Below are 14291 nucleotides of genomic sequence, written 5' to 3'. Positions count from 1 at the left end.
AATCATGAGACTCCTGAGTCAGAAACAAAGGATTATATTACTCACAGCAACATAAGCTTCATGTTTACAACATGAAGTCCGATGAGGGTAATAACAGTGGTGGGTCCAGGTAAATGCTGCACACACAGTAAGTTTATGTAACAGCTAAGAATTAATGAGATTCAGAAATCCCAATCTTTTAGAGGAGGCTGCAAGCAAATTTACCCAACTTTGCTCTGGAGGGAGACTGTTTTAATCTGCCAAAGTTGCCAGAATGCAACACACCAGAGATGGACTGGGATTTATTTAGTTAAAAATTTATAGTTCTTCAGAGGAAAGGCAGCTAACTTTCATCTGAGGTTCTTTGTTACATGGGAAGGCACACAATGACATCTTCTGACTTTCTCTCTTGGTTTCTGGGTTCCAATGGCCTCAGGGTGATTCCTTTCTACATCTCCAAACGTCTAACCTGAGCTGTGAGCTCCGAGGTGTGAGGTATGCTGAGCCACTTCGGCTGTGCTGCATTATGCTCTATGCTCGCTTCTGACCTCTCTCTCTTAAGCCTCTAGCTAGCTAAATTAATCATCATTCATTGCTGAAGGCACTTCTCTTAGCCAACTACAGATGTAATCAGCCATAGATGAGCTTCACAGGCTAATGATTCAAGTCCACAGCAGCAAAACTAGGCACCATTACCTGGCCAAGTTGACACCTGAACCTAACTATCACAGAGGCATTATCTTTATCACACTGGACAGCAAACAAATCTGTCCTTTATTTCTGAGGGAGCCACTATCTCTATCTTCCAAGTCTATTCACCATAACACATTCTTGACAAGACAGGCCAGAACAAAAGACTGTCAGATCCTCTGTCATGAGACTTACAGAAATGTGAGAGACCCTGGAGAATTGCCAATCCCAAGAGCTATTTCTCTTTTTTTTCATCTTTTCTCTCAATTTTCCTTCTTTGTCTTTTTGTTCTATCTTCTAAGCAATTTGTTCAATTTTGCCTTCAAATTTTTCATTGAAGTTTTTTATTTCTACTCTCATAGTTTTAATTTCCAAGAGCTCTTGTTTTCTGAATATTCCATTTTTGTTTGATAATCCTGTTCATGTATGAAATATCTTTCACTTTTTTCTGCAGATATCATTATTATTATTTTGATTTTTAAGTTTTCTTTTATTCTTGCATTTTATCTGTCAAGTCCTCTTTTTCTATTGCCTTTGGCCTTTGTCTTTCATCATGGAGACTTTCCCCAAAAGTCTGATGATTCTTGGTTGCATCTTCATTGCTCAGAAAAAGGCAATAGAAAACCGCCATAAACTCTGTATATTACCAGCACTGTGATGGTCAAATCTTTTTTTTTTGTATGGGCAGGCACCAGGAATGGAACCCAGATCTCTGGCATAGCAGGTGAGAACTCTGCCACTGAGCCACTGTTGCACCACCCTGTGATGGTTAATTTTATGTATCAACCTATTACAGTGTCCAGTTGTTTGGCTACATACTGGCCTGGATATAACTGTGGAGGTACTTTGCAGATGGGATTAGCATCTGCAATGAATTAACTTTAAGTAAAATTAAATTTAATCAGTTAAGCCTTAAAGGCATGCACCTGAGGAGTCCAGAAAGGCAACCTGCTTCAAAACAATACCATCTACTCTTTTTTTGAGTTTCTGGCCTGCCTGACTGCCTTCAGGCTTCAGACCTGCTAGTCCCCACAATCACATGAGTCAATATCTTAAAATAAAATCTCTTACTACACACACACACACACACACACACACACACACACACATATCCTGTTGGTGCTGTTTCTTTGGAAACCTCTGACTGATAAAAGCACTTTTCAACCAGTGAGGTAACCATGGGGTGAATAGACTGGGACTTTGCTATTAAATTGCAGTCTTGTAAATGTCAAAATACATACTGTTTTACTATTGAACTTGTATCTTTAGGGAAGAATCCTCCAGTCTTCAGCCTAGAAGAATATAATCTTGGTTACCGGTGTTTAGAGAGCTAAACATGAGAAGGGCACTGGGGAGTTCACTGCACAGTTAGTGAATTTTCATTTTTCTCCTTATATATGTTTTCTCACCTTTACTCCCAGCTAGACTGGCATGCCAAAGTACACAACTTCTCTGATTTAATGTCTTCAGATGGAAAGAGTGGGGAAAGTATACTTCACTGCCTGCATATTGGGTAGAGGAAGGGCATCTAACAGCAATATCAACAAACTTTAAATCATGTTTTCATTTCCTCTATGCACCTGGCCTTCGAGGTACCTAGCACTTACCTTTCCAGGGGTCTGAAATATAAATTGGCATGATTCGTATGACCACCCCCATGCTGGAAACTACGGTTCACTTTTTCCACTCTGCTAAGTTGGTTAAACAACTTTTCTTCTTTCAAATTTTTGTGGGTACTCATCTGCAATTTTCTCTTTGTCCATTTTCTTTGTCTTTTGAGATTTACATCATATTATGTCTTTACTGTTATTTTACTACGATTTTTCAGGAAAGAGAGATAAACATGTATGTTCAATCTGCCATATTTGACTAGCTTATAAACATAATTGTAAGTTCTGGTATGAATTACCCAAATTGCCCCCAATTTCTACTAATTTATACCCCTCGAGCAGTATGAGTGTCCTAGTCATCACTATTACTATTTTTCAAATCTTTCTTAATTTAAAAGGCAAAAAAAAAAGTTATCTCTGATTTAAATGAACAATTCTTTGATTATTATGAGTATGTTTTCATGAGTTTATTGGCCACTTGTATTTAACCTTTTGAGGTATGTCTGTTTAAGTTCTTTGTTCCTTTTCCATTGGGGTATTGAATTTCTTTCCTGTCACTTTGTGAAAGCTCTCTATATGGAGAGATATCAATTCTTTAAGGAATTTTTTTTTTACTTTATCTGCCTTTAATTTTGATGTACAGAAAGTTTCACATTTTTACAAATTCAATACCAATTTTACCATTATTTTCATGTTTATCATAAATATTTATCAACATTTTTTTCTAATTGTTTTGATAGTTTTCATTTTTTGCATTTAACTATAATTCAATTAAAATATATTTTTCCACGTATTGAGATAAGAATCTTGTCTTTCCCCCCACATGGTTAATCAATTGTCCCCAAAATCATTTCTTAAATAACTCTTCCCTTTCTCCCTTATTTGTGATGACTACACATAATAATAATTTATCTAACCCCTATGTGGTAGTTAGAGTCAGTTGTCAACTTGCCCAGGTGAAGGCACCTAGTTCTGTTGCTGTGGCCATGAGCCAATGGTACATGAACCTCATCTGTTACTGATTACATCTGCAGTGGCTAGGGGGCATGCCTGCTGCAATGAACGACGTTTGACTTAATTAGCTGGTGCTTAAATGAGAGGGTTCAACGTAGCACAGCCAGAGCCACTCAGCATACCTCATCTCAGCACTCACAGCTCAACCCAGGCCTTTGGAGATAAATCACCCAGGGGAAAGCTGTTGGAACCCAGAGGCCTGGAGAGAAGGCCAGCAGAGACCATCCTGTGCCTTCCCACGTAAGAAAGAACCTCAGTTAAAAGTTAGCTGCCTTTCCTCTGAAGAACTAACAAAATAAATCCCCTTTTATTAAAAGCCAATCCGTCTCTGGTGTGTTGCATTCTGGCAGCTAGCAAACTAGAACACCACATATATATACTACTCTGCTCATATCTATTCTGTTCGTAAGATATACCTAAATTTTTGCATCAGTGCTATCTTCTATAACTAAACACAAGGCCTAAATATTTTAATATCAGGCAGCACTAATTAAAATTGATTCTTGATACAAAATAAAATAACATGTCTGAATAGATGAGTCTGAATAATAATGATCATTATTACTGATTTTTTCAGTACATTTCTAAAATATTTTACATCAAAGAAAGTTTAAGTAACATCTGTATTCGCATATTTATCCTTTCTAAAAACCTTTGTGTCTATTTTTATATACCTAATTGTCATTATTTTATAAAGTGAATAACCTACTAATAAATTTTTTTAAAAAATTATCTGACCCTTCTGCATCCAATTCTTTTCACAAAGGAGAAAAATATTTCATAAAAGCACCTAATTAAGTCATCAATTTAAAATTTTAATTCTAATTTTACACAGAGAAGTAAATGTAAATTTTACTTATATCAGAAAGTCATCCACTTTTTTCTCTATCTGTCTCAGTAAGATGGTTCTATCCCTGCCTTCTTAGTAAACAAATTCAGAGAGGAAAACTACTACCTTTAAAGAGAAATTACCAAGCACAAAAGTTTAATAAAACTACTGTCTTCATATCTATTTTCTGCTATTTCTTCTTAATATTCTAAATTCTAACAAATTTAATGCATACCTAAAAAGTTTAGTTACTATTTCATATACAGTAATGCCCCTTGCATAAATAATTGCAATTTATTCTTCTCCAGGATTTGTACTCCTTTCATTTTGCTGCAGAACCACTAGATTTCTTAAAATGTTAATATAATGAATCCTACAATTTGTATTCCTTCTTAGAAATGTTTAATAAATACAATAATTGTTGGCTATGAAAGGAATCTGAGTATCATACACTGGTTTGTCCACAAGCTATGACCCTCTTTGAAAACTCCTTAACTCTTTTTGCTTCTCGTTCTGTGTGTCAAAAACACCTAAGTTCGACAACCAATGATCACCATCTTTATCCAATGTCTTTTATGTGTCAGATATTCACTGCATTTAATTTCCCTAATAAATTCACCAACTTTTGGAAAGGGTTCATATCCCTTTGGCTGTCAGGAATGAAATAGAAGAAAGAAATACAGCTGGAGGAGGAAGAAAAAAAAGTAAAGTCAAAAGACAAAAGTGGGGAAAATAAAGATGGAATGACAGGAAATGAAGGGTAGTCTTTCATATCTCTGTTCTCTTTCTCTAACCTTTTCTAATCGCTCTGGTAACATACAAGCAAGTGTGCAGAGATGACATGTTAAGTATTATAGGATATGCTGTGCACATCAGTCACCTCAGTGGATACTGTCAGGGACAGGTGGTAATCTAAGATCATACGATATAACACTTAAGTGGAGGAACACCTTGAATCTCTTGGTGCCATGAAACCATGTCAGTTACCCTTAATCCCTTGAGCTGCAATTCCATCACCCTGGAAAGAAGTAGAAGAAGGAAAAAAATACTTGTGTGTGAGTAATTTTATCTAAAAATGACTAGGTTAAGTTTTTTGCCTTTAGGTAGAAACAGGAGAAGAAAGTGGGTTAGTTGATAAGAAAATAAAGAAAAATATGTGCTTTACTAAAATGTAGCTTCTGAAAACTATACCCGCTATATCAACTGTGCTGAGGGACATTCACATTTTTTCTAGTTTTTGTGGGCACAAAGTAATGCTACTTTCAATATCACTATACTGAGATTCTTATACATTAATATTTTTATTTATATATTAGTACTTCAGGCTAGATTCTCATAAGTGGAAACAGTGAGCTGAATAGCATAAACATTAAATATGAAAGGACACTGCAAGTTGGCCTTCTAAAAAATTAAGAATCTTATCTATCAACAGTGTACTTATGTGCCTTTTTTCTAGCATCTGTGCCAGAAATAGATTATTTAAATTTTTCAATTTTTTTATTGAGGTATAATTCACACACTGTAAAATTCAACCATTTAAAGTGTATACTTCAATGGCTTTTAGTATATTCACAGAGTTATGAAACCATCACCAAGTTTAGAACATTTTCGTCACCCCAAAAAAGAAACCTGTATCCATCAGCAGTCAGCCTCCATCCTTCACCTCATCCAAGCTCTAGGCAACCAATCTACTTTGTATCTCTATAGCTTTGCCTATTCTGGACATTTCAAATAAATGGAATCATATAATCCATGGTCTTTTGTGACTGTTTTCTTTCAATAGTATAATGTCCTAAAGGTTCATCCATGTTGTAGCATATATCACTATTTTTATTGCTAAATTATATTCTACTGTATGAATATATCATATTGATACATTCACCAGTTGTTTTTACTTTTTGGCTTTTCGAGTCGTTTCCACTTTTGGGCTATTACAAATAACACTGCTCTGAACATTTGGGTACAGGATTTTGTGCGGACATGCTATCATTTATTTTGGGAATAAATTTAGGATTGTAATAGCTGAGTCATATGATAACTCCAGATTTAATCACCTGATGAACTGCCAAACTGTTTTCCAAAATGTGATTTTAATTGTTTCCAATTTGATGGGTATAAAATAATTTCATTGACTTTGCAATATGCATTTCCTTACTGAGTTTAAGCCTCTTTCTTCATTCTTTGGCCATATAGGTTTGTTGTTGTTTTTTTTAAATATGTTATTCATATCCTTTATCTTTTCATCAACTGGGTTGTTTTGTTTTTCTTTTGTAAATCTCCAAGACTTCTATGTATTGCATAATTTACTGCTGTTTTCTTTATGAATGTATTTTATTGATGCTAATATTTATTTTTAATGTTTTTTCTGGTATAATTTTATCATATATAACATTCTATTTTTATGGAGCTGAACATATCTTCTGGGTTTCTTTGTTCATTAAGAAGTTCTTCCCTACTTCCAGATTATACATATAGTTGCCTAAATTTTCTTCTAAAGTTTTTATCTATTTTCTTTTTTTACATTTAGGTTTTAATATATATCCTTTTTTTTTTTTTTTGATATATGGCATGAAATAGAGGCCTAACTTTATTTTCTTTCAGATGGATAGCCTTGTGCCAATGCTATTTATTAGACAAATAATAAATATTTCCACTAAATGAACTATCTTTATCATATACTAAGTTATAAGATATAGTGAAATCTTTTTCTAGAGTCTTTATTCCAGTGTCTTTCAAACCACAGGTCAGGACTCATTTATTGCTTGTGAAATCAATTTAGTAAGTTTTAATCAGCACTTAAAATATATATCTATAAAAGAGACTAGGAAAAAATATCAAAGTACATCACATGTAAAAAGTAAATATTTCATGAAATTTTTATTTCAGGTTTTTATACTCACGCACATACACACACATGCACAAACACAAAAGGTCATTATATGGGTAAAATATACTTCTTACTGTGAATTATAATAAAGTTTGAAAAACATCTCTTCATTGTTCCATTGGTCTATTCCTTTGTTCACATCATATTTGTCTGATTATAGTGGCTTTACTTTTTTAGAGTATGTTCTGATATCTAATAAGGCAAATGACTCCTTTCCTTTGAATATTTTCTTTGGCTATTCTTAAACATTTATTCTTCTACATGAATTATGTGGATTTGTTCCTTAACAGTAAAACAAAACAAAACAAAAAAATTCTTCCCATTCTAATTGGAATTGCTAACTTAGAAGAATCTATACTTTTATGACACATAAGTTTCCTTAACCAAAAATTTGGTATTTCCTTCTGTTTCAAAAATATATGTTTCCATGGCTCTTACTAAATAGGTCCTATGACTTGCCTGCTAAATTTAATTCTAAGCACTTTAGAGTTCTTTTCATTGTCAATCGGAAAGAAAAGTTTTCCCATGCCATTTCTGTGTGCTTACTGCAAATACAGAGAAGCTAAACATTCTCTTTATTTACCTTACAGCTGACAATCTTACCAAATTCTATTAATTATATTATTTATAATTGAATATCTTAGGGTTTCAAGAGTCACAATCATATTTTCTAGGACCCCTAGGAAAATTATAATTTGGTAGGACAAAATGGCAACAATGAGAATCTTGCCTTGTTCCTGATTTTAAAAAGAGTTTGAGTACCATAAACAAGAAATTTATTACTCAAACGACCAAGACTCATCCCTTTGCCTTCTATTCCTCAAGCTGCTCCTCATATTATAGCCTCTGTCCCTGCTCCTTCCCTCAAAGCCTCCTTCTGAAGTCTGTCTTCTGATGCCTGGGTGGTAGAATAAAGAGAGAAAGAGAAAGATGTTCCTGGTTCTTAAGGTACTATCAAATATTCATAGCCAACCATTCAGATGTATACAAACACGGCACAAGGAAAGATGCCAAACGGATCATCAAGAACTGAGGAATGACAAGAAAGATAATCAAATAGGGAATATAAAACATGTAAATAAAAAACTGACTTCAAAACAGAAATGATACATGCTTTAAAATAGGCATAGATAAAGCACAATGGAAAATTAGAGGGTAGGTAAACATTTCCCGTAAAATAATTACAGGTGGTTGTTATATAGTATAATAATGATTTTGTAAAAATATTATAATTTTAATATACTATGGATTAAAAAGCCATTTGTGAGACTGTCTTATAATCTAATTATAACAAATGAATCACTATTCTTTTACAGGAAAAACTCCTTTCAAACAATTTGCTTATAAGTGTATTTCTGATGACATGTATGTTTCTTAAAGATCACTTGAACAGACCAATGGTAAGAGTCCCAGGGTTGCAGGATTGTCAATAAAGGGAAATAACAAAAGGAATACATTAAGAGTCTGGTATTAACAATGACCCTTCCTGACTGCCCCTTTAATTGAGAACAGAATTATTTTTATTCAATAAAAAAAAAGACAAAATAAATAAATCCCTATCATGCAAAATTCTTATGGATCAAAATTTATAAAAATCAGGTACCATAGGATTTTAATTATAATTCGATGTTAAAATTAATATATTTTAAACTACAAAAAAAAACACAAGCTAAAATTTTCACCAGCTTCAAAAATTTTCATCTTTGAATGCATACAGCATAAAATAGCAAAAACATGGCTGCTACATAAACCAGGTAGTTTATTGCTCATTTATGCTATAAAAATATTACTGACATTTCATCTGGTCAACCATAGTAAAGATTAATTCTGTTTCCAGTTTCAGATTTTATTCTAGGTGAACCTGTTCTGTGCAGATTCTATTTACCTATTCTGAACAAACCACAAACTGTTTCATTGCTCACTCTTACTGTTAAGAACATATTGACTTGCTGCCTGCTCTGCTGTTTAATTCATTTATGCTGAGAGTCAGGCATGAAGATAGAATTTTAAATGTGACATTTGCAGGCTGTTAGGTCATTTAAGTTAGAAAACACTAGGGAATTCCTGACATATAAACTGGACCTGATTACCAAGCACAGATGCGTTTCCCAGAGGGGCAAATTTCTGACCATTTTTATAATTTCTCAAAGAATTTTAATATTAAATTTTAATGTCAATGGAAAGATCTATATAGCCAATATTTTTAAAGTAAAAGCTTGTTTCCTTTAAAACCTCAAACTAGTACTTCTAATCAGTCCTTAGCAGCTAAATAAAAGTTGTTTTGATCGACAAAGATATATGGAAAGCTCACAACAATAATTAACATTCATAAAAATACTAAGAAATTCTGACATTCAAGGGCTTTTAATGTGCACTATAATCTGTAAGGTTAGAAAAAATCTACTAGGTTTAAAAGCTGTAATTCGAGTCTAGTCAACAAAACACTTAAAATTTATTAGACTCTGGCCCAGCAGGGCAGAGGTTATATGCTGTTAAAATTACAGTATAAAACCTAAGCCTAAATGCTCATAACACTGCCTTCTCTGAGATTACAGTTAGGAAGAAGGGATGATAGAGTCACTATAATTGGAAATGGAAAAATTGCCCATATGACATTTCGAATTACACTTCACAGGGTTTGATAATGGGGTGGAGTGGAGGAAGTAGGGCAAGATTGTTTTCTCTTTTCAGTTACTCAAAATTATACCAAATGTATTTTTTCAGCTCTTTTTCCTTGTCATTAACAAGACTCAAAATGAAAGTTTTTTGAAATTAAGTTTGTCGTTAAGGAATGCACAAAAGATAATTCTGATTTACCCTGTACTTTATACTAAATAAGAATTCCAGTGTTACACAGCAAGTAGCCTTTTATTATTGTGCTTGAAATGAGACTTCCAGCTGTAATAGGTGTTGTCTAAATAGGGATAGACAGCCCTGAATGCCTTCAGCTATAGCACACTGATTCCAAAAAACTAACAAATGCAACTATTTCTCCAAGATTAAAAATCTTATTTTTTTTAAAGAATAAAATGTGAAGCAAACCTGGTGTATTATCTGAGCTACAGGAAGTTGTTCAGCATATTTCAGAGGTTCCATTAGTTCCTCATCCATGTGGCCTTCCTTATAACTGGAAAGGAAATTAAAAAAAAACATGAAGCTAAGGTAAGTACAATTTTTAAATATGCCAAATATAAAATACATTAAAATACACATGTTTAATGTGTTTTTAAATAATCAGTATTTATCAATAATCTTTGAAAAAACACTTACTGATAATTTTTTAAATGACATAACTATAAATGTATTCAGATGGCCTATAATTAACACGTAGTAAGATTAGCTAACACCAGCTAATGTTCTCAGATACTATCTTTTACTCTTTTCACTTAAAAATGTTTAAGAAACTTGTCATTTTTATGGGGAGGGTGCTTTTTAACAGTTTTTTAGTTTGACATTTATCAGGAAGGTCTGCTCAAGGTGAATGTAGTGTGTAGGGTTTTTTCTGTCTTTCTGAGCTTGTATCTTGTCCTGAGCTTTTGATTATTAGTTGTTTTGAATTTCCTCTGTTTATAGGAGTTTAATTATCCCCTCTGTTTCCCAGGAGACACATCCCAGTCTACTGGGTATGTGGTGCCAGCAGACCTTTGTCCCAAATCGTCAGTCCTCCAGTATAGTTTTTACACTCCTTTCTTTATCTTGTGCTTTTGCCTGGAGAGCAAGTTCTGGAAGAATGGTCACTGGAGAGAGTACTTTTCCCAAATCAGTCTTTCCAGCAAATTACAGGACCATGAACCAAAAAAAGGGGCTCTGCCCTGGGGAAGAGATCAGCTAGGGCTCCAAAATCTTCTACAGATCCCAAAGTCAAGCTTTCCAGGCCTGCTCAGCAAATGCAACCCTTAGATTAACTGTCCCCAGTAGCCGAGAGATAATGCAGCATGTTTAAAACTCCACAGCCTCCACCCCTGTTCAGGAAGGCTTGAAACAACGGCTGTAGCTGCCTTTCTCCAGGGCTGGTTGAAACAATAGCTAACCTCAGAGCTGGAAACCACTGATCCGAATTTGCTAATCAAAAGCCCATAACTGGTGATCAGCTGTGCCCATTCCTGTTCAAAGGGAAAAGGATTTTTAATCCTTCCTCTTACCAGCAGCTAGCCAGGGACTGGATCCCATGGCACCCTATCATGAGTGGAAGTTAGGTTCCAGTAGCCAATACATGGAAAGAGCAATTTATAGTTCTTTATGCTAATTTATCTACTTCTTCCTTCTACTTTTCCCTGCATGCTGTACAGTACTCTTCCGACTTCTGGAATTTCAAAATAATTGTTTCCGACACTTCCTGCTTGTTTAATAGTTGTTTTGGTGGGGGGATTGAGTCCAAGAGCTCCCTACTTCACCATTCTCCCCAAAAGTCCCTCAAAGAACTATGTTTTAAAACATTTTACACTGGACATTTTAAAAGCCTATCCACATTGTTATGTATAAAAAACAAACAAGCACAAAAAACAAAAAAATAGAAAAATTGGACCCTCAACAAATTAAAATTTGCTTCAAAGGAGACCATCAAAAAAGTGAAAAAATAGTTCTCAGAATGGGAGAACAATTCTACAAAATCATGTATCTGATAAGGGACATTTATCTAGAATATATAAAGAACTATTCCAATTTAACAATGAAAAGACAAATAATCCAATTTAAAAATTAGCAAAGGATCTGAATAGTTTCTGTGAAGATACACAAATGGCTAATAAGCACATGAAAAGATCCTCAACATTATTAGCCATCAAGGAAATGCAAATCAAAACCACAAATGAGATACTGCTTTCACAACTGTTAGTATGTCAATAATGATAATAATAATAATAATAATAAAACCAGAAAATAAAAATTGACAAGGATGTGGATGCTCATACACTTCTGGGAGGAAAACTATCAGCTCATCAAATGTTAAACACAGAGTTATCATATGACCCAGTAATTCCATCCCTAGGTATACACCAAGAGAAATGAAACATATTCACGTGCAAAAACTTGTCCACGAATGTTTACAGCAGTGTTACTCGTGACAGACAAAAAAAAGAAACAATTCAAATATCCATTGACTAACAAATGGATAAATAAAATACGGTCTGTACATACAATGTAATATTATTTGGCAATACAAAGAAATGAAGTAATGATACACTGCTACAACATGGATTAAACTTGAAAACATTATGCTAAGTGAAAAGAAGCCAGTTACAAATGGCCACATAGTAATATGATTCCATTAATAAGAAATGCACATTATATATGCAAATCTATAGAGACAGAAGTCCTAGGACTGGGGGAGGGAAAGGGGAGCTGAGGAGAATTAAGGTGTGATGGCTAAGGAGTGTAAGGTTTCTTTTTGGGGTGATCAAAATATATTAAAATTTACTAAAGTGATGGTTGCACAACTCAGTGAATATACTAAAAGTCATTGAACTGTATTCTTTTTTTTTTCCTTGAGAAGGCACTGGGAATTGAACCCAGGTCTCCAACATGGCAGGCGAGAACTCTGCCTGCTGAGCCATGAACTGTATTCTTAACTTATGTGAATTGTATGGTATGTGAATTATATCTCAACATAGCTGTTAATAAAAACAAAACAAAACACAGACACATTTTGCCAAGGCCTAGCTGGGCCTTCTTTTTAAACCTTTTTTTTTTGTATAATATAACATATATACAAAGCAAAGAAAGAAAAAAGCAAGTTTTCAAAGCACTCTTCAGCAAGTAGTTACAGGGCAGATCCCAGAGTTTGTCATGGGCTACCATACCATCATTTCGGATTTTTCCTTCTAGCTGCTCCAGAACACAGGGGGCTAGAAGGAATAAATATTTTTTAATCATCACAATTGACCTTTTTTTGTGTGTGTGAAAAATAACATGTATACAAAAAAGCAATAAATTTCAAAGCACAGCACAAGGATTAGTTGTAGATTTCAGAGTTTGGTATGGGTTACAATTCTTATCTCTGTCTATATAGAAAATTATGTGTATTCTTTATTTTAATTTATTTTTAGCTGTTTTATAGAATATAATATCAAACGGAATTTATTTGCTCTATGAAAGGATTTTGGATCTACTATGGTAATGCTAACATCGCACATGAAAATGCAATTAAAATATAGTCCAAATTTTCTGCATAAATAAATAAATTACTACTGGCAAAATTACAAAGCATATGAAGTTCATTTTTATAGTACCCAGTCTCTTTTTGTCCTTTTTCTCTTTTATATATGCCCAATGTCCCCCCAAAATCTTTCTCCTCTGTGCTATCCAAGCACTCTTAAAACAACACTGAAAAATTACTTACCCTGCCCACACATAAGGTTATTTCTGATTCAGAATGAGGTAAAGGTTTTATTCTATGATCCCATATTGAGATCAGATTATTACGTTTACAATGACATAGTTTATTGCAGGCAGTAGGCCGAAGGATCTTTCCAAATACTGGAAATACAACCAATTGAATGAAGAGAAAAGCAGAGATACTGTGCTATATCACATACAACTAATAATTAAGAAAATCTATAAATTTTTCAAGACACATCATATCAGGTCATCTAAAATCATTGAAAAGAAATTCCCTAAATATATCAAAGACAGGAAGCCAGCCAAACAGTTAGTACAACCTCTTGAAGATGATAGCTCAAAAGAACTACTTGAAACTATAATAGAGTACAGTGCATTAATTGTGGTCCACCAAAAGATATGTCCAGGTCCTAACCCTGAGAACATGTAGAAATGGCCTTATTGCAAATAAGGATCTTTGCAGATGTTCTTTCATTATGAATCTTGAGATTAAATCATCTTCCACTTAGGATGGGCCCTAACTCCATATAAGACGAAGTCCTTATAAAACAAAGGCAGAAGCATATCTGAGACACAGAAACAGAGAAGGAATGGCCATGTGAAAATGGAAGCCAAGATTAGAGTTGTATAAGCCATGGAATACCAAGCATTACTGGCAGCAACCAGAAGCTAGGAGAGAGGCACAGGAATGGATTCTCCCTCAGAGCCTTGAAGAAACTAACCCTTCTGATACCTTCTGATACCTTGATTTTAGACTTCTGGCCTACAAAACTGTAAAAGCATAAATTTCTCTAGTGTTTAAATCATCCAGTTTATTGGAATTTGTCTGACAGTTCTAGGAAGCGAGTATACAAAGAGAAACTAAATTAATTTTTTATTGTAATCCTGTTGGAAAAAAAGGATGAAAAATTTCTACTATTCAACTGCATTTTTAAAACTTTTCCGA

General features: G+C 34.0%; 1 protein-coding gene across 3 annotated transcripts in view; it reads right to left on the bottom strand.

Moving 5' to 3' along the window:
• Positions 1–14291, bottom strand: part of PIGK (phosphatidylinositol glycan anchor biosynthesis class K) — a 162172-nt gene that overhangs the window by 56121 nt on the left and 91760 nt on the right. For 2 of the 3 annotated variants that reach the window (XR_013159392.1, XM_077120573.1), the window contains exon 10: positions 10052–10136. Coding sequence is in view for 2 of the 3 variants with exons in the window: in XM_077120573.1 (XP_076976688.1) it covers positions 10052–10136 (85 nt within the window). In the remaining variant the exon portion in view is untranslated. Of the gene's footprint in view, positions 1–798; positions 1962–10051; positions 10137–14291 lie in introns of those variants that run through there. The other variant, XM_077120575.1, reaches the window with a different exon arrangement.

Source organism: Tamandua tetradactyla, chromosome 11, assembly GCF_023851605.1.
Source record: "Tamandua tetradactyla isolate mTamTet1 chromosome 11, mTamTet1.pri, whole genome shotgun sequence".
Taxonomy (NCBI): domain Eukaryota; kingdom Metazoa; phylum Chordata; class Mammalia; order Pilosa; family Myrmecophagidae; genus Tamandua; species Tamandua tetradactyla.
The sequence above is the reverse complement of the archived record's forward strand: the minus strand, read 5'-3'. Positions and strand labels throughout refer to the sequence as shown.